The sequence below is a fragment of the Hyperolius riggenbachi genome, chromosome 8 (genome assembly GCF_040937935.1).
Source record: "Hyperolius riggenbachi isolate aHypRig1 chromosome 8, aHypRig1.pri, whole genome shotgun sequence".
Lineage (NCBI taxonomy): Eukaryota > Metazoa > Chordata > Amphibia > Anura > Hyperoliidae > Hyperolius > Hyperolius riggenbachi.
This window is the reverse complement of record NC_090653.1, coordinates 228,183,898-228,204,069: the sequence shown is the minus strand read 5'-3', so window position 1 is coordinate 228,204,069 and position 20,172 is coordinate 228,183,898. Positions and strand designations below refer to the sequence as shown.

Sequence of the window (20,172 nt, the reverse complement as noted above, 5' to 3'; positions counted from 1 at the left end):
GGCAAGGGAGCAGGATGACATCAGGGGACTGGAAGAAGCCCCAGGTAATGTAACTGGGCAATTTGTTTTCAGTTCCCTTTAAAGTGAACCAGAGACGAAGCACCCTCATGTATTTTACCATATATATCAGTGGGAACATTCGAGAAAACACCTACCATGCTCTCTGTTTCATTCTGCACTGCACAGCTTGCTTCTAATCAGCCCTGATAAAATCCCAGACTGAGCATTCAGTCTGGCTTTGCTCAGGAATCATTATAGCGGAGTCATTATAGCAAAGTCAGAATGAATGCTCAGTCAGGGATTTTATCAGGGCTGATTAGAAGCAGGCTTAACAGTGAAGAATGAAACAGAGAGCAGGGTAGGTGTTTTCTCTAATGTTCTCACTGATATACAGTATATGGTAAAATACATGAGGGTACTTCGTCTCTGATTCACTTTAACTACTTCTGGACCTTGATGATTGAATTCTAAGCCCTGTTTTGAACCCGTTATTCCTGACAGGGCGTAGATTTTAATCATCCCCGCCACACACTACCGCCGATCATGTCACTCTCTCCCCTCCACAGATCACTAGCCCTGCTGTCAGTATGACAGCAGAGCTGTGTGAGCCGGTCAGGAGCCGATTTAATTGACCTCCTGATCGGCTCACACAGCTTTGCCATCATAGTGACGGCAGAGAGAGGGGCCTGCGGCGATCGGCGTCACCGGCGGGAGCAGAGTGTATGTGCGGCAATTTGTCGTTAAGCCCCGTTCTTTGGTACCAGGGACCAGAGACGAGTGCTGGAACGGAAGTAGTTAGTAAATCAGGCCCCAAACACATTTTAAAGCATTTCAAGATTCCTTTACCTTGTTCTTATTTTAGCTATGGACAAACAGGGGCATAACAATAGCCCCTGCAATGGCTGCCCGCTTCTGTAAGTAATACAGAGCACCAGCGGTGTGATATATATTACCTCTTTATGCCTCTTCAGTGTAGAAGCATCATACAGCCAATCACCATGCGGCTTCCATCCTTGTCACAGGACATGCAGGGACGGTAGCTGCATGGTGATTGTCTGTATCCTGCCTGTACACTGAAGTGAAAAGGACTTGTCCTGCAGCTGGAATGCGGTAATGTTTAACACTGCTGCTGCTCTGAATTTTGTACAGTAATGGGTCCACCCTGCCCACGATTGATGCAGGTTAGCTAAATAATGTGCCCCAGACATTAGGGATGCTCAATGTAGTAACTCCCCCGTGGGTAAATTAGAAAAGGATTGTCCCTCGCTTACTGTTCTCAGTGACACTGCCACTGAAAAAGGATTGGAAAAAAATCTTCTCAACAGGAACAAAGACAGCTGTAAAGGCCCAAAAGAGGTTTTCAGCATTTTTTAAACTACTAAAAAAAAATGCCTTTGTGCTGTACCCGGGAGCAAGGATGTAGGTGATCTGAAAACTGTTTCACTGGAAAGGCAGGGGAGTCACAACTAAGGAGGGAAGAAATATATTCTCTCATGAGCATTAGCTTTGGCTTCCCCCTCCACCTCCCCCTGAAGCTGGTCCAAACTCCCTTCACTATAACAGAACCTCAGTGCAAGTGTTACCTACTTCTGACTGGCTGCCAGGCGCAAGATGATTTTGTTTCTTCAACATAAGGCCATTTTCCTCTTCAGTCATCCAGGAAGAAGCATTTGAGTCCCCCACTTGGTCTGACTCTTTGTTTAGATCTTCAAGTGAGAAGAGCCAGAATAGCCAGTAAAACATGAAGCAGACTGACAAACGTATTCTCCATACCTGTGCAGGACTCCCTGCTGAGTGAACATGGACAGCAGTTCAGCGGCTTCCTTAGACAGAGATTTACATTCATTTCTCAGCTCTATGCTTTCCTTGAACAGAAGTTCAGCTTCAGCTGTGGTGAAGAAAAGGGAAAATATACTGTCGATTTGGTGGAATAACAGTCAGGACAAGCATGCACTGCACTGTATAATTCAATAACCCCACTGAAGCATCTCCAGGAGGTGCTAAACGACTACGCAAAGTGCTGTATGATTTACTGCAACTCATATCTAGTTTCCCTTCCTCCATATATGGCTTACTAAATCATAAACATGCTTTTTTGTTCTTTGTGTATTATTGCTCGAGTTTATCAGCATTTTGGAAGGTGTTGCAGCATTATCATCAGTAGTCAGCTTTGTACAGTACAGCCCAGTTGTCCTTAAAGAGGACCTGAACTCAGAACTTCTGCTCTAAAAGATAAGCAACAGCATAATAGCCTTTAAAGAAAAACACATATTTGTTACAGCTGATACAAATCCTTCAATGAATCTCTACTTCCTGCTTTCATGGAAGCACCCGTAGGGTTAACATCCTGTGTTTACAAATTAGCTGCTCTGCTGAGGCAGCCAGCTGAGAGATCAAATTACAGTTGTGATTAGTCACAGATGAGGGAGAATTATACAGGCTAAACTCTCTTAATACATACAGGGTGCATTTCTCTGTGTTTCCCCTCTGTCCTGTGCAAGAGTTCAGGTTCACGTTAAAGGACCATTATTGCAGAAAAATGTAAAATACACATGTCTAAAAAGTACATTGATCTCAAAGTAAAATGCACTTTAAATTACATTTTCCCATGTTGCTGTCACTTACAATAAGCATTTAAAATCTGACAAGTTTTAGACTAGTCCATCTCCTTATGGAGGATTCTAAGTATTTCCTTCATTCTTTACAAAAGCACTCCCTGGAAAGGATATATACAAAAGATGCCAGTTGACCTTCCTACTTGCTTGCACGCTATTTTGGCACTTGGACTGAGCAGCTGCTGTGCAGGAAGTACTTTTAACCTCTTCACCTCCAAGGGTTTTTCCCCTTAAAAAAAAACCAGAGCAATTTTCACCTGTCAGCACTCCTTCCATTCATTCACCTATAACTTTATTACTACTTATCACAACGGAACAATCTATACCTTGTTTTTTCGCCACCAATTAGGCTTTCTTTGGGGGGCATTTTTTGCTAAGAATTACTTTACTCTAACTACGTTTTAACAGGAAAAAAAATAATGGAAAAAAAGAATTATTTCTCTGTTTTCACATGCTACTGTGAATAAAATCCACACATTTTATTTGCTCATTTGTCCCAGTTATTGCAACTTTTAAATTGCAATAACTCATTAGTTAGTGGCAGCAAGGGATGTAATTACTCGTCCCGGGGGAGGGGAAGTGGTTAAACAAAGAAAATCCTGAGAAGCCCCTGTTAGGAAATGGACTTGTCCAAAACCTGTCAGATTCTTACAATCTATTGTATAGGACAGTGACATACGAAAAAATAAATTTATAACGCATTTTACTCTGGAATACATATGCATTTACATGCATTGTAAAATGTACAATTTTTCAGGATAGTGGTCCTTTAAATTGTCTTTAAAACAGTTAAAGCCCAATTTTAACTTTAAACCCAAAAGTAAACATGGCAAATTCTGAAAACAGTTGAGTTGTTAAGTGTAAATTACAAGTTTGTGCAGTTGTGTACCTATTGTTACAGGCTTAAGAGAACTTAACTGAAAATAAAAAAATCAAATAACCATACACAGGTCATACTTACCTCCTGTGTAGTCTACTACTCAATCTCTTTCTCCTCCCCTGCGTCCTGTGTGTCTACTGTGATCAATGGAATTCTCCGTCCTCCATTTTAAACATGGCCATTACCCCATAACCGCTGATTTACGATCGATTTTCTAGTCACTTCTATGGAAAATCGATGGGAAATCAGATTAGACCTGTTGGAAAAAGTCGATCTGGCAGTAAATCTGCCAGAAAATTGTATTGTGTGTACCTAGCATTAGAAAATTGTACTGTGTGTATCTAGCATTACTGTTTACAAAAGCACTCCCAAAGATGCCAGCCTCCCTACTCACTATTCTGGCAGTTGGACTGAGTAACTGTCATTCAGTAAATGCTTTTGAAAATAAAATAAAGAAAAATCTGTAAGTCCCCTTATGAGAAGATGAATTGGTCCAAAACGTGTCAGATTTTTACAGTCTATTGTAAGAGGCAGCAACATAAATTTTTGTTATATACATGCACACACATACATTTTTACAATTTTTGTGATAGGGGTACCTTAAGACCCATACTGTCTGCAATTTCCTGTTAGACACATTTTCTACCTAAAACTATTGACGATAGGAAATTTAGTCAGGCACCTATTGTTCCTCTTACTTTATAAGTCACATGGACACATCTGATGGACTCACCCAGCAGCTGATTCCAAAGAATACAGGAAGCAAGCCATACTGCAGTGGGAAGCACATTTGGCCCTTGAAAAAGCTACACCACTGAGCCCCTGTGCTTCTGGGTATAGTTGGGCTTCAAACAAACAACCTGTATCTCAGCTTTTTCCTTCAGAGCCAAAATTCAAATACCACCCGGTAGACAGACTGTAGAAGGCGTTTCAGCACTGTAAACCGGTTTGCAGATCTTACAGAGCACAGATCTTACAGAGCACCTCCAGTGTCCTGCATCAACACATTTATAGAGTACCTTAGCTTAAGATAAGGTACAATACGCTATTGAAACATACATTTACTCACCTGTTTGCCCATAAATCTCTAACATTCAAAAATCTACCCCAAGCCCCTACCGTCCCTCCTTGGCAAAACTGCCATGCTGACACCTGTAGCCACACCCTCCTGTGTTGCAACGGCCCGCCTTCAGCTTGGAGTCCACCCATCTCGATTTTTTGTGTGCTTTTTTTGAATATGCAAATTGTGTAACTTACCAGTGTCCAATGTCCACCGGCCATAATGACAATAGGACTTACTTTTCTGACCACTCTGCCATTCTATTTTAGTTAAATTGCCACACCTCCAAGAACCCAACCACACAGTGAGCCACCCAGACACCCAGAGTAAAGGTGGATATACATCAGGCAACATGGCGGCTGATCGACTATCCGATTCGATTATTATAATTGGAATCGAAAAACTGTGCCGCTAAGTGCATGCCCGATCGACAATGTGACTCATTTTGGGCTGAAATTGGTTGCATTAATCGGTCGGACCTGGTGAAGGATGTAGTGCCGACCTGCTTGATCATGTGTGCCACACTAACAGCCTATGCCCCACCCCGGTGCCCAGGGACTATATTATAAATATTTGTATCATGCCCACCAGAACTAGGTCGCGGTTCCACAGCTCTAGTTTAGAAAATAGACATGCACCTAGCAGAGGAAGAGGCTGCACAACCTACTATGTATGAGAAACTGTAGCGTGGAACAGTGAGTACATCGATTTTTCAACCCAAAGAAGACAAGAAGAGATATGTCCATCGAGTTCAACCAGAGAACAAAGCACAACACCAACCTGCTCCCTCACATATCCCTGTTGATCCAGAGGAAGGCGAAAAACCCCACAAGGCATGGTCCAATTAGCCCCTAAAGGGAAAAAATTCCTTCCCGACTCCAGATGGCAATCAGATAAAATCCCTGGATTAACACCACTGGGCATTACCTTGTAATTATAGACATGAGAGTCTTTCAATGCAAGGAAAGCATCTAAGCACCCTTTAAATGCAGATATAGAATTTGCATAACTACTTCCTGTGGCAATGCATTCCACATCTTAATCACTCTTACTGTAAAGTACCCTTTCCTAAATAAATGGCTAAAACGTTTTTCCTCCATGCGCAGATCATGTCCTCTAGTCCTTCGTGAAGGCCTAGGGACAAAAAGCTCATCCGCCAAGCTATTCTATTGCCTTGTGACGTATTTATACATGTTAATTAGATCCCCTCTAAGGTGTCTAGTACAATACAGCAGATTAATGCTGAAATAACTTCATGAGTTCATGAGGAAAGATGTGCTATGCATATAGTGTTAGGATTAGGAAATTCAATGGATACACACATATGAAGAGTCTGCAGAGGAAGCTGTGCTTCTTTTGCAACATCTCCCCAGAATGGTCTGAAAAGTGTGTATTTCCATCATATTTCTAGTCAGGAGACCCTGAAGGAGAGATACTGGTGTTTTTACCATTAGTCTACTGTATATTCAATGTCCCAATTCGCTGTGAGTCCATGCATGATATGCTCTGTGCATTGTGAGTGTATGTTGCTATGTCCACACATATCCCTGGGGATGGGAGGGGGCATCATTTCTAGAGCGTCTCTATTGCTGGGAGTACCATCATAATTCTACTATGAGGCCCCATGAATCATAATCATGCTAGGAGGCCCTATGAATGGAAATTATGCCTCTGGAGACTTTCTTTTATGACTTCCATGTAAAAAAATGCCTTCTATCAGTAATGCTGTTCTGTAGTTATACTATTTTCTATCTAAATCATTCATATTTTCCATGCCTAATAAATTCCCAGCCCACCCCTCTCCCCCCACATTTGTTCTTGGGTCACTGTAGATCACTATTAATGAAACCCATCTGGAATTGCAAAATAAATTACACACTTTTTATTTACCCTAAGATCTATGATGGAGCATACTTCACCACAGAGATGAGAATGATTTGCAAATGGTGACTGTGCAACAACTGACCGTAGTCTCTATCCATGGATTAATCCTCTAGACAGCCAACCAAAAGAGGACATCTCGGGCCAGATTTTTCAAAGCCTTACCAACAATTTTTCTTTTCTTAAACTGTTCTAACCAGCAGCGGAACAGTTCTGTACGATAATAAGAAAGTTCTTAAATCCTACTTAATAGCGGCAGTTTAGTGTGGATTTCTAGAGGTGCACTATAGTTATGAAAAGTGCAAATCCATCCCTAAACTGCTAGGTCATTTATGCAGTACAGAAGATGTGTTGGTTACCTCAGCAACCGCAATTTCCCTCACACACTGCACTGTCTGAGAGACCTTCCTAACTCCTCCTAAGGAATCTGCACTATTTAGTGATTTCTTAAGATGTCCGAGACAGTTCTGCACGGATTTCTAAAAACCTACCAATATTTTGTCTCTTGATAAATGTCCCCCCTCATTTCTTCCACATAAAATGTGGCACAGCAGACAGAAAGGTCCCTCTTGCCATGCAGTGCTAGAGTCCCCAGTTCAAATCTAGGCCAGGAGATTGTATGTTGTACCCATGTTTGCGTTCCAAGCAGTCTTTCTCCCAGATCCCAAAAACATACAGATTCCGTCCTAAAATCAGCCTTATGGTGGCCATACATGGCACAATTTTTTCATACAATCTTACCATTACTATGTAGTATAAGGGTAAATTAAGTGAATATACTGAAAGGATAATTTAGGCAGTTCCTTTATATTACATAGAAATGGTAAGATTGTATGAAAAAATTGTACCATGTATGGCCACCATTAGACTATAGGAACATAAGGCAATGACTGACTATGGTAGGGATTAGATCGTGAGCTTCACTGAGGGATAGTTAATGACATGACCATATGCACACTATGAAAGTGCTGCAGAATAGGTCAGCATTATATACACAATGGCAATGATAAAACTCCTCCTCTAGACTCAGTCCTTGTCCTTTAGCTACCCTTACATACATTCTACCTTTTAAATCTTTTTCAGTTTTCTTGCCCCAGAGTTGGTTATGATAGTGGCTGAATAGTGTACTGGTTAAGGACTGCCTTTGACATAGGAGTGCAGAGGTAAAATCTTGGTTGTGGGGCCAGTACCTCTTCAGTAAGTAGTCCTTGAGGAAGACTCCCTAACACTGCAGGATGGCCTATTGAGTGTGCAACCAATAGCTGCAGCTCTCAAGTGTTTGGATTTCAACAGGTGAAAAGCGCTATATAAATGATAGCATTGTGATGATTACGATCACAAAACAGCCTCAACACACACACACACACTGACACATCCTGCTACTTGATCAGGGTAGGAACCACTGTCTAAAGGCAACTCAATTATTTGTACTAACATCCCTAGGGACTCTTAGCACCACCTCTAGATAGAGCTAACACTATTTGAAGACATCTATGTGGGTTTTATAAAATCCCGTTAGGTTGTCTCTATCCTCCTTAGGATCCTTCTGGGAGAATGTAGGCTAGACAGAACTAACCTTTAGTCAAGGACTGTGAGAAAAATTGGTAGAACAGTCCTAGGACCAAGCTGGACACTGGCTTCAATACTGAAAAACTCTCCAAACATTCATATTTTCAAAATGTTTTTTTTGTTTTGTTTATTAGGACAGCAAAGGTGCCATACATTTATTTTTAAAAATGTTAACTTATCAAAGATGGATGATGAAGATGTCCAGGTGAGCAGTTTAGGTAGTAGTGCAGTCACAGAAGCAGTATTATATCAACAAAAATAGCATTTTTTTTAGGACTAGCCAAGTACAGTTGTGTCTTGAGAGGTCTACACACTATTCCTTTGACATTATACTTGGTTTGTGCTCTGACATGACCTGTCAACTGTGAGACCTTATATAGACAGGTGTGTGTAGCTTTCCAAATCATGTCCAATCAACTGAAATTTACCACAGGTGGACTCCAATTAAGCTGCAGGAACATCTCAAGGATGATCGGGAAACAAGATGCACCCGAGCTCAAGTTTGAGCTTCATGACAAAGGCTGTGAATACTTACTGTATGTACCTGGGCTTTCTCTTTTTTATTTTTAATAAATTTAATTACAATGGGTTGCTGTGTGTAGAATTCTGAGTAAAATAATTTAATTCATTTTGGAATCAGGCTCTAACGTAACAAAATGTGGAAAAAAAGTGATGCACTGTGAATACTTTCTGGATGCACTGTACTTCTATGTAACCATTTCCTAGGTACATACAACATACATAGAATATGCAGTTCTGTGAAATGTTATTAAAGCTTTATGGTACTGCTCTTATCAGCGTTTTCAATTACTGTCCTAATTGATCAGCTGTCCCTTAAAGTGAACCAAGCACCTGTTTAGCACTCTGGACATTTCTATAGCACATGAAAAATGCATGCCAACAATCTGTTTCATTATTAAAATAAACTTTCATTTTACCTTGCATTTTACAATCAAAGTAGTTTTATTAGCCTGTTTCAGCAGGCCTGACTGTCAGCAGAGATCTCAGGAAGGTGGGTAATTAGGACTGTTTCTTCAAAAACATTGTGTGTGTCAAACAGTCCTAATTACCCACCCCCTTTTGTTGATGAAAAGGTATTGTTTACTTCTGGATAATTAGCTCAATAAAACAATTAGCTTCCTGAGATCTCAGTGGACAGTCAGGCCTGCTGAAACAGGCTAATAAAACGACTTTGATTGTAAAATACAAGGTAAAATGAAAGTTTATTTTAATAATGAAACAGATTGTTGGCATGGATTTTTCATGTGCTATAGAAATGTCCTGCGTGCTAAAAAAGTGCTCGGTTCACTTTAAAGGGGTTCTGTGGATATTTTTAAAAACAAAAACTGACACTTACCAGGGGCTTCTATCGGCCCCATGCAGCTGTCCTGTCCCGCGCCATCCTCTATGATCCTCAGTTCCCCACCGCCGGTCACAGTGCAATTATTCGTCTAACTAGACGATTGCAACTGTGCGGCCACGCGTCCTAGCTCCCGCTAGCTTCTCCAGGAGCTTACTGCGCACTACCAAGTTTTCTTATACTGCGCCGTAAGCTCCCAGAGACTTGTGCAGGAGCGAGGACGCGTGTGGCCGCACAACTGCAGTTGCAATTGTCTAGTTAGACGAATAATTGGACCATGACCGGCGGCGGGGAATAAGGGAACGGAGGATCGTAGAGGACGTGGTGGGACAGGACAGCTAAAGGGGGCCGGTAGAAGCCCCAGGAAGGTGTTCATTTTTGTTTTAAAAAATATCCACAGAATCCCTTTAAAGAGGAAACGTATTGATAATAGTGTAAAGAAGAAGATGTCTTTTTTTGTACAATGTTGCATAGATAGTTTGGTTGAAAAAAAGACATTCGTCCATCAAGTCCATCCATTGAAAAAAATGTTCATCTAAAAATTAGTTTTTACCCATTGTAAAATTCTCTCTCTGATTTTACTTTCTTAAATTAATTACAGGTGGCAACATCTTTAGTCCTATCAGGTGCAGCTCTGCGGAATGTTCGTTTCTGCGAATTTTAAAGCCAGTGAAAATAATGCATTGTCTCCCAGAATGCTCTGGGAGGAGAATTCTGCATAGCTTAAGAGCTTAGGCTAAACTTAACAGAGAAAGTAGAGCTATATAATAATATACAGCAATATATAGATATAGGAAGGTTTTCTGATGCTAAAACCAGAAAAATGACCATAAAAGTGGGTATCCTCAATAACTTACTGCATCCTGCTATATGGCCCTACAGTGCCTCTTTAACAATATATTTCTTCTTCCGAATGCTTAATAACCCCCCCCCCCTTCATCATCATCATTAACTGCTTCCTGATTACTAATCCCAACCTCCCCTTTAATGTAAAACCATTTCTATTGCCCACTCCTAACCTCTATCGCACTGTAAATTCCTTCATGAACCCGAATTCTGCTCTCATGCCCTAACACTAAGGCAGGGGTCACACTTGTCTGAGAACTCATGTTAATCATTAAGCCAAGTCGCACTTGAATGCAGATTTCGCGCGAATACTGACATCCTGCAGGATAATACTGCACATTTTGTCAGCTTTCTCCATCAATTACATTAGCTGCTGAGAAAAAAGACAACAACTTTTTCTTGCATACAAACGCACACAGTGTGCAGAAAACAAACGCGTGCATAAAACTGAAAGACAAGTGTGACCCCTGCCTAAAGCCCGGTTCACATCTGCGTTTTGGGCCAAAACAGATCCGGTGAGCGGATCCGGTGTCCGCTTCACCGGATCCGGATGGCTCAGTCCATGGCCCATTCACTTAGTGAAAACGGATCTGATCAATGATTGATCGGATCCGGTTTCACTCAGCAAATACATACCTAATCTTGTGCAGCAGCCGGCGGTAGAGGCTTCCTTTTCTTCCACTGTGATTACACATTGCTTCATGTGACTAGTCACATGACGAGTCATGCAGTCACGTGACGCGAAAAAAGACGGAAGCCTCTACCGCGTCATGTAGTCACATGACGTGGAAGACGACGGAAGCCTCTACCGCCGGCTGCTACACAAGATTAGGTATGAAGCCCACCCGCCCGGCTGCTGCACCCTGCCCTTGCTGAGGATCGCGTCGGCCCATGCCCCCATCCCCCGTGGCACGGTCCGTTTCTTCACTAGTGTGAAGAAACGTTCCATTTCCCATTGCCCCAATGCTGCAGTATTTTTTTCTGGATCCGTTCCGCTAGGCAGAACAGTCCGGAAAATTAGGGCCTGCGGCATTTTTTGGATCCGGGGGCCGGAACATACCTGTACCAACTGATGCATGTGAATGGATCCATAGGTTAACATTGGATCCATTCACATCCGTTCCGTTTGTACAGTATACGTTCCGCTTACGTTCCGGAAAAAAACGCTGATGTGAACAGGATCAATTTATACTATATCAGTTGCTATCAGTTGTAACTGAAAGGACAATTGATGTGCGGTTACAATGTCCATGTTTCCCTATGGTCCCTCTCCCTGAAAAACTGAAGCTTTTTTCACAATGCCCTGCTATGGAGAAAAAAACTGCATTGTAACACAACCATGGCTACGCATAAAGTGTAAAAGGGCCCTACGAGCTCTTTTTACTTGTGATGGTGCAATCACGGCTTCCAGATAACGCGCATATTTGTTCATGATACACGTGCATGTTGTCCATTGTGACACTATGCTGGTCAATGGCTGAGCGTGTGTGGCATGCGTAGAACTGCTGCATGGTGTCACTTTTATCCAGACAGAAATGTGTGGAAAAACGTTCACCTGTACAATAATAGAGCACTGCGCCCAAACATTCCCACTTGCAGGGGAAGCTGCATATTCCCAATAACATGGCTGTATAGCAGCGTCCACCTTTCCCAGCGCTATACCTGGCTGCACTGCCAATCACTCTGCCACCATAATAGAAAAGTAACAAGCTAAAGCCGATTCTGGCTTGCGACTTGCAGCTGACAAATGCAGCAGTCCTTTCATCAATGTGTTGTTTCTTGGTTACCCACACAGTAACCACGACGATTGAGAGGGAGTGGGTAATACAGGAGTAGGAGGGAGTGATGGTAGAAGGAAGGTGATTTTTACAAATTACAGCAGCCTTGTTCCTCAATCCTTACTGGGTCATCCAGCACAGGGATTTCAGGAGGATTATTCTGAGTAAGGCATTGTAAAGGAATTCTTGTCCTCATAAGGAAGCGTGTTCAAAAGGATATGTTAACCTCGCACTTGGGAGGGGAGGCTGAGTGCATGTGTTTATACTACAAGATCTGACTAAAGGCCTTCACAGTCACTCTGGCATTCCACGAACACAGCCAAGATTTAGACTTAAAGATCATACAGGTTAATACTAGGATTTTTTCGCCTTTACAGTTATAAAATCCACTTACATTTTTGTCTGAACTATAAGAATCCAAGAAGGTTTAGCCTCTCTTCTCTGCCTAAGAAACATCAAATACGTTCTTCAGCGGCAGAAGGGTCATTATAGATTATCGAGAGCACATAAATCATCATTACTTCTCAGCCTCCACTTGTACTTTGCTCAGGATTTTAAACTTTCCCAATTCCAAGGGCATACTGTTCTAATGATCTTCTGCAAGCTCACCCAAAGCAATTCAGGACATTTTTGGAATTATTTACATGCCAAATCCCTGATGCTACCCAAGCTGGTGAAAGAACAGAATACAATTTATTTTTATAGCGCACATCCAGGGCTGTGGAGTCGGCACAAAAAAATAATGCAACTTCAACTCAGACTTCTCAGTTTATGAAACCACTGACTCCACAGCCCTGTTGTGCACATCAGCCTAATGTTCACATATAACATAGCGTGAAAAAGTAGCATTTTAGGATGGTGCGTTTTCGTTTTGTTATTGCATTTTTACCGTGCTTTTGGGGTTTTTTCGCAGTAGCATTTTTCATGCGTTTTGCGTGCGTTTTAATGCGTTTGCGTTTTGCTAATGGAAAACACATATGCATTTTGTACGCTTTTAAAAAAAAAAAATGTATACAACACTACCAGCGCCTGCAGAACGCTTACTGTAAACCGCAAGTGCAACACTGGTACTTCTGTGTCCCATAGACTAACATTGCTGCATAAAACGCAGAGTTTCCCGCTCCGCAAGTGTTTCTGCCATGTGTGCACCCGCCCTCATGGTAGACATTCTTTGCTGAAACAATTTTTGTGATTGTTTTGGGTTATACAGCTTGATTCACAAAAGCATGGTATCTAGCGCGCACAAACAGCGCATGTTCAAATTAGCACGCCCATGCTATGCGCGGTCCTGGCTACGGAACATGTTGGCACTATAACTAATAATCCTCTGGGAGGAGAAGTCCGCATATTTAAACAGCTTAGGCTGTGATATCACTGGGAGGACAGTGCTACACACCAATATTCAGCAATGTATATCTCTAAGATGCTAAAACCAGGAAAATTAAAGGAATACTTAAGCCATCTGAAGAAAAAAAAAAGTTTAACCCCTTGAGGACCGTAGGCTTACAACCCCTAGTGACCAGGCTATTTTTTACAATTCAGGCCACTGCAGCTTTAAGGCCTCGCTGCATGGCCGTACAACTCAGCACACAAGTGATTCCGCCCGCCCCCCTCCTTTTCTCCCCACCAACAGATCTTTCTTTCTACTTTCCCCCTGGGAGACTGATGACGGAACGGAGCTCTGTCATTCAAGCGGAGAAGCTCGTGATCTCATGCAAAACCCCGTCCCAGGACTTTATGCTAATTGGCGTTGAGCGGTCCTGGGGCTGCCGCCACATTCACGCCACTTGGCGAGGAGCAGTCGGGAAGGGGTTAACTTACCTGGGGCGTCTACCAGCCCCCTGCAGCCGTCCTTTGCCCACACCGGTCCTCAATGTTGCCATCCACAATAGCGAGCAAGGATACGCGTTGCCAGGGCTAGGCAGGCAAAGTGGACTAAAAACTAAACTAAGCTGCAGCGGGAAAACGGAGGACTGGCGCGGGCACAGGATGGCTGCAGGGGGCTGGTAGACGCCCCAGGTAAGTGAAACTTTTTTCCAGATGGCTTTAAGTATTAAGTAGGTATCAATTATTTACTGCATTCTACTATATGTCACTATTCAATTCAAAATACTTTGTTTAGCCTACAAATCTGTCCACAAAACCTGCCCAACCTACATTTCTAATCTTACCCAGAGGTTCACTCCTAGCCGCTCACTCCGCTTTTCCAATAACCTTCACCTGACTGCCCCCCGCATCACCCAATCCCATGGACGCCTCCCAGACTTTTCAAGAGCTGCTCCAATACTATGGAACTCCCTACCTCCCGCCATTAGGGTTTCCCCCTCCAACATCTTCAAGAAGGCCCTCAAAACCCACCTTTTGACTCTGGTCTACCCCCCCTCACTAGTGCTCTAAACCCACAGCTGAACTCTGGTCCCCTACTTTTTGTGTCCCCACCTCTTCCTCTAGATTGTAAGCCTTCGGGCAGGGCACTCCTCCTTATGTCTCCTACCTGTTCACGCACTTCCATCACCGTACACGCATCCTATGGATCTGAGTGAATTTGACTTGCCTAATCTCCAGGCTCCCATCCAGTGACTGACTAAGCATTATCTTGTACTCCTACTGTGCTGCGTGATCTGGTTTGCATGTATCCCTGTATTGCCTTATTGCTGTATGAACACCTCTAAATATTGTCTGTAACCTTAAAGGGACACTTCAGTCTGCTAAAAAGGAGTTTTACTCACCTGGGGCTTCTACCAGCCCCCTGCAGCCGTCCTGTGCCCACGCTGACTCGCTCGGGATCCTCCTTTCCCCAGCGGCAGCTACTTCTGGTTTTGCAGACACACACGACATGCATGGGAACGCGAGTGATTCTTCCAGGCCGCAATAGCAGTATAGAAGGTGCTATTACGGCCAGGAACGCAACGTATCAGACACGTGGCCAGGCCTGTCATCGAAAGTGTAAGTAGCTGCCGGCGGGGGACAGGAGGATGCGAGCGAGTCTGTGTGGGCACAGGACGGCTGCAGGGGGCTGGTAGAAGCCCCAGGTGAGTAAAACTCTTTCTTAACAGACTTAAGTGACTCTTTAACTAATGTCCAGCGCTGCGTAATATGTTGGCGCTTTATAAATACAATAAATAATGCCACTACAGTGCAATTTCTTAAAATGTTTTTTTACCAAGTAAAAAAATTGCAGTTTCTTTATAAAAAATAATGCTTTACGTCCTCAAAACACACCTCTGCTTACATCCCTTTGTAGCTTTACCTGTAATCACTGCTACCAAGAAGTTTTGAATGATACCATTTATTAGCTAACTTAAAAAATAACCTTATTTTTTAAAGTTAACCAATAAATGGTATCATCCGGATTCAGAACTTCTTGCTTTTACTGATGCTACTTCATTGCTACCAACCACTTACCTCTCTACTGCATCTAGACTCCTCCCACCTGAAATAAACTCTACAGCCCACAGTGATAAGGTGCCCATTAACGGTACAATTTTTCACTAAATGCGATCTGTCGATGAGATTTGAATGATCGTAAGTAATCTGAAGGCAATTATCGATTGTTCACATTTACAAATCGATTCTTTCTTCAAATTTGATCATATTTTCCAACTTTTGGATCGATTTTATCCTATAAAGCAATTAACCAAAGTATCAGTCACTATCGATTGCCTTCATAAACTGCAAATTGTCTATACAACTGGATCATAAAAATCGCATCGAAAGATCGAAAATGGTGAAAAAAATTGTACTGTTAATGGGCACCTTTACAGTGAGGGATTCACCATTTCTAATCTATCCCTAGTAACAATACGAAGTAGTAGTGCGGTAGTCATGAATGCAGCTGCCCAAACATGCACATACTGTATATACAGTATATTCTGGCGTATAAGACAATAAGGATACAAGGGCAGGGCCAGAAGGGTGAGAGAGGCGTGTTTTATGGGCACAGTGCGATCTATTCTTCCATACCGCTCTGATAAACCGGGAAACAAGGAGAGCTGACCAATCCACTTAGGTAGAGAGAGAGTTCAGCAATCCAACCAGTCAATCCCCTATATACTGTGTACCACATACAGTACAGCACCAGTATCTGTTCATACATAGCACCAGTATATGATTTTTTTTTTATTTATTTGGTCTGCGTCTTATACGGCGAGTATATCCCAAACTCTATAATTTAACTGGAAAAGTTGAGGGCTCGTCTTATACGCCCAGTCGTCTTATACGCCGGAATATACGGTACTTGTCTATTTTATAGCCACAATGCAACACGGTTCACAGACAGGAAACTGCCAGGAGTACCACAGTCCTCAGTTTCTTGTGGGAGGGGTTTCACCACAATATCAGCCATACAGAGCCCCTGATGGTCTGTTTGTGAAAAGGAATAGATTTCTCATGTAAAAGGGGGTATCAGCTACTGATTGGGATAAAGTTCAATTCTTGGTCGGAGTTTCTCTTTAAATTCACATAATTCTACATCAGCTGAGAATTATTTGCATCTCATTAACCATCCCTATTAAAAGGCCCATACACACTTTATAGGGAACCGGAAGCAAGAGGTATATTGAGGCTGCCATCTTTATTTTCTTTTAAACAACACTAGTTGCCTGGCTGTCCTGCTGATCACTCTGACATCAGTAGTGAGTGAATCACACCTGAAACAAGCAGCTAATCTTGTCAGAAACATCTGATCTCCAAGCTTATTCAGGGACTATGGATGAAAGTATTAAGGTAAGTACACACTTTGGGGAGAGGGACCCGATCCTCTTGGGCGACATATCTGGGCAGGGCTGCACAGATGCGTGTCAGCTGTGTAGCTGACGTGTTCTGTTGCTATGTGGGGGGAGGGAGGACAGAGTGGCAGGTGCGTGACGTCACGCGGAGGAGGGGCGTGAATAATGAAGTTGGCCGTCAATCAGGTGAGTTGGGTGGATCGATTGCACGTTGGGGACTGCCGTGCACACGCTTTATTATTGGCAAAGGCGGTCACTACTAGCCACCTCACTCGACTTTAGGGTCCCTGCACACTGCACATTCGATTTGCGATTCCGCTTTTCCCTGAATGCTATCAACAGAAAAACGCATAAAAAATGCAGCATGCAGTAACGATTAAAAATTGGAAACGCATGCGAAAAACGATTACACATCAAAATCGGATGCAGTGTGCAGGGAGCCTTGCAAAAATGCGTACGAACCTTTAGGGGCAGAGTATCAGCAGGATAGCCAGGCAACTGGTACTGCTAAAAAGGAAATAAATATGGCAGCCGCCATATCCTTATCATTTTAGGTTCACTTTAAAGAGAATCTGTATTGTTAAAATCGCACAAAAGTAAACATACCAGTGCGTTAGGGGACATCTCCTATTCCCTCTGTCACAATTTCGCCGCTCCCCGTCGCATTAAAAGTGGTTAAAAACAGTTTTAAAAAGTTTGTTTATAAACAAACAAAATGGCCACCAAAACAGGAAGTAGGTTGATGTACAGTATGTCCACACATAGAAAATACATCCATACTCAAGCAGGCTGTATAAACCCTTCCTTTTGAATCTCAAGAGATCATTTGTGTGTTTCTTTCCCCCTGCATCTCATGCACTGAAGTTTCAGGCTGCTCGTTTCTTCCAGCAAACAGCTCTGCCTGTGTCTGTAATTCTTCAGTATGTGAAAGCCCAGCCAGCTCAGAGGACTATTTATCCAGCTTGTAAAAGATAAGAGAGAAGCTGCTCTAATCTAAATAACACACAGGCAGTGTGCAGAGAGGGGCCTGGAAGGGAGAGTTCATAGCAGAACCACAACACTGAAGAACTTGGCAGCCTTCCAGACACAGGCCGACAAGTCTGACAGGGGAAAGATACATTGATTTATTACAGAGACTGTGAAGAAAGTGTGAAGAAAGTGCTGCAGTAAGCAGAAAGTGCTGCAGTAAGCCAGAACACATTAGAATAGCTTTTGGAACTTGTAGGATGATAAAAAACAGGATGCAATTTTTGTTATGGAGTCTCTTTAAAGCACTATTGCCTGAAAAGCTCTTTATAGAGAGAGGGTGGGGTAGACAAGGGGGTGGAACAAGATCCCATGGAAACAAGACGACATCAGACAAGACTTGAGATTGCTAATAAGTGAGAGAAAGAGCTGCAACATCAGGGGATTGCTGCACACACAGTGGATTTCTCTCCTAAATGATCGGGAATGAGTTTGTATGTATGATTACGCAGAAAGTGTGAAAGCAGCTTTGGATGAAGAGATTATTTAGGGAAAAAGTTATGTAACGTGCAATGTTCACATCCATACAGCACTGTAGAAGTGCCTAGATGGACCTTGCAGCACTTGGCAGTGGCTGAATGGAGAAGCATCATGGCTGGACGGGATGAGTATAAAATTCAGCAGCTTCTGCTCCGGGGCCGCCAGTAACCTTTTTGCCATAGTTTGCTACGAGCACATTCATGGAATAAATTATACAGCATAGCTTGGCGCTCTCCATAGTCTCCTTTCTTTTACTGCAAATTGCAGAACTCTGCCTTCCCATTCAGAGGACTCCAGTGCAGAGGCCTGATTCAAGTATTCAGGGCAACTGAAGTGAGAAGACTATGGAGGCTGCCATGTTTATTTCCTTTTAAACAATACCAGTTTCCTGGCAGCCCTGCTGGTCTGTTTGGCTGCAGTAGTGTCTAAATAACACCAGAAACAAGCATGCAGCTAATCCTGTCAGATCTGACAATGTCAGAAACACCTGATCTGCTGCATGCTTGTTCAGGGTCTGTGGCTGAAAGTATTAGAGGCAGAGGATCAGCAGGGCTGGCATGCAACTGGTATTGGTTAAAAGGAAATAAACATGGCAGCCTCCATTTACCACTCTCTTCAGTTGTCCTTTAAAAAAAAAAATCAGCCTGCAACTTAAAGTGTATCTTATTCCTGGTACACACCATGCAATTTCCCATCAGACTGGTCAAATTGATTATTTCGGACAGGTCTGATCTGATTTCCGATAATTTTTCTAATCGATCTTCCGATCACTTCTATACAAAATCTATCAAAAAAACGATCAGAACGAACGGTCAGATCAGACCGTCGGAAATAATTTGTTTGACCCGTCTATCTGATGGGAAATTGGATGATGTGTACCAGGCATGAGACAAGGAGACTAAAAAAACAAACAAAAAAACCTCATATGCATAACTGGGGCTTCCTCCAGTCCCCTTCGGGCTGTTCACTACCTCGCTGTCCTCCTGCCAGTGTCCATTCCCACAGGGCTTCCCGCCACACAAAAACGATACCTGTCCCGTAGAAATTCAGCGCCGCTGTCCCGGAACTACAGGGCGTCCTGTTGGTTTGCAAAAGAACCAAAAGGAATTCTCCAGCAACAGAGAAAATTCTGATTGGTTCATGTGGACCAATAAGAATCCTCCCCGTCGCTAGGTAGTATTCACTTTTTTTTGTTTACACAAACCCACCGCGCTGTTTATGCATATGCTGCATTTATTCTATAGTGTGAACCTGGCCTTAGCCTTCGACCCCAAACCACCATGCAGATCACATGTTTCTGACTGAAGCCTTCCTGGATTAGCCACGTGCTTGTTTTAGGAGTATGATTCAGACTCTTCTGCAGCCAAATAGATTAGCAGGACTGCCAGACAACTGGTATTTTTCAAAAGAAACCTCCATATCCCTCTCAGTTCAGATGTCCTTTAAAGGAAGGGTCCAGGCAGAATAAAAAAACAAAATCCACTTACCTGGGGCTTCCTCCAGCCCCTGGCAGCCGTCCTGTACCCTTGCCGCAGCTCCGGTGGCTCCCGGTGCTCTCCGCTGCAGAAGCCGACCTCACTAGGGTCACGTGGTCTGGCCGATGTCATCATGATTGTACTGCGCAGTACAGACCGGATGATGTCGGCCAGACCACGTGACCCACGCGGTGGAACACACAAGAAGCTGACCTGGCGAGGGACCATTAGAAGCACCGGGTAAGTTCGACTCATTTTACCCCGACCCCTTACAGTAGTCCTTTAAGGTGACATCCATCTAGAGTGTGTTTGGGCCTTTAGACTTTGTTTTAGATTTTGGCCTCTTATGTGATTGAGTTTCGACACCCCTGGTTTAAAGTGAACCAGAGACGAAGCACTCATGTATTTTATCATATATATCAGTGGAAACATTAGAGAAAACACCTACCATGCTTTCTGTTTCATTCTGCACTGC

At 43.0% G+C, this 20,172-nt stretch overlaps 1 protein-coding gene across 7 annotated transcripts in view; it reads right to left on the bottom strand.

The window, feature by feature from the left end:
* Window positions 1-20,172, bottom strand: part of LOC137527620 (golgin subfamily B member 1-like) — a 283,357-nt gene that overhangs the window by 123,495 nt on the left and 139,690 nt on the right. For 5 of the 7 annotated variants that reach the window (XM_068248254.1, XM_068248252.1, XM_068248255.1 and 2 more), the window contains one exon: window positions 1,774-1,888. The exons of the other annotated variants lie outside the window; for them this stretch is intronic. In XM_068248254.1, coding sequence (XP_068104355.1) covers window positions 1,774-1,888 — 115 coding nt within the window. The remainder of the gene's footprint in view (window positions 1-1,773; window positions 1,889-20,172) is intronic. 7 annotated transcript variants of the gene reach the window in all.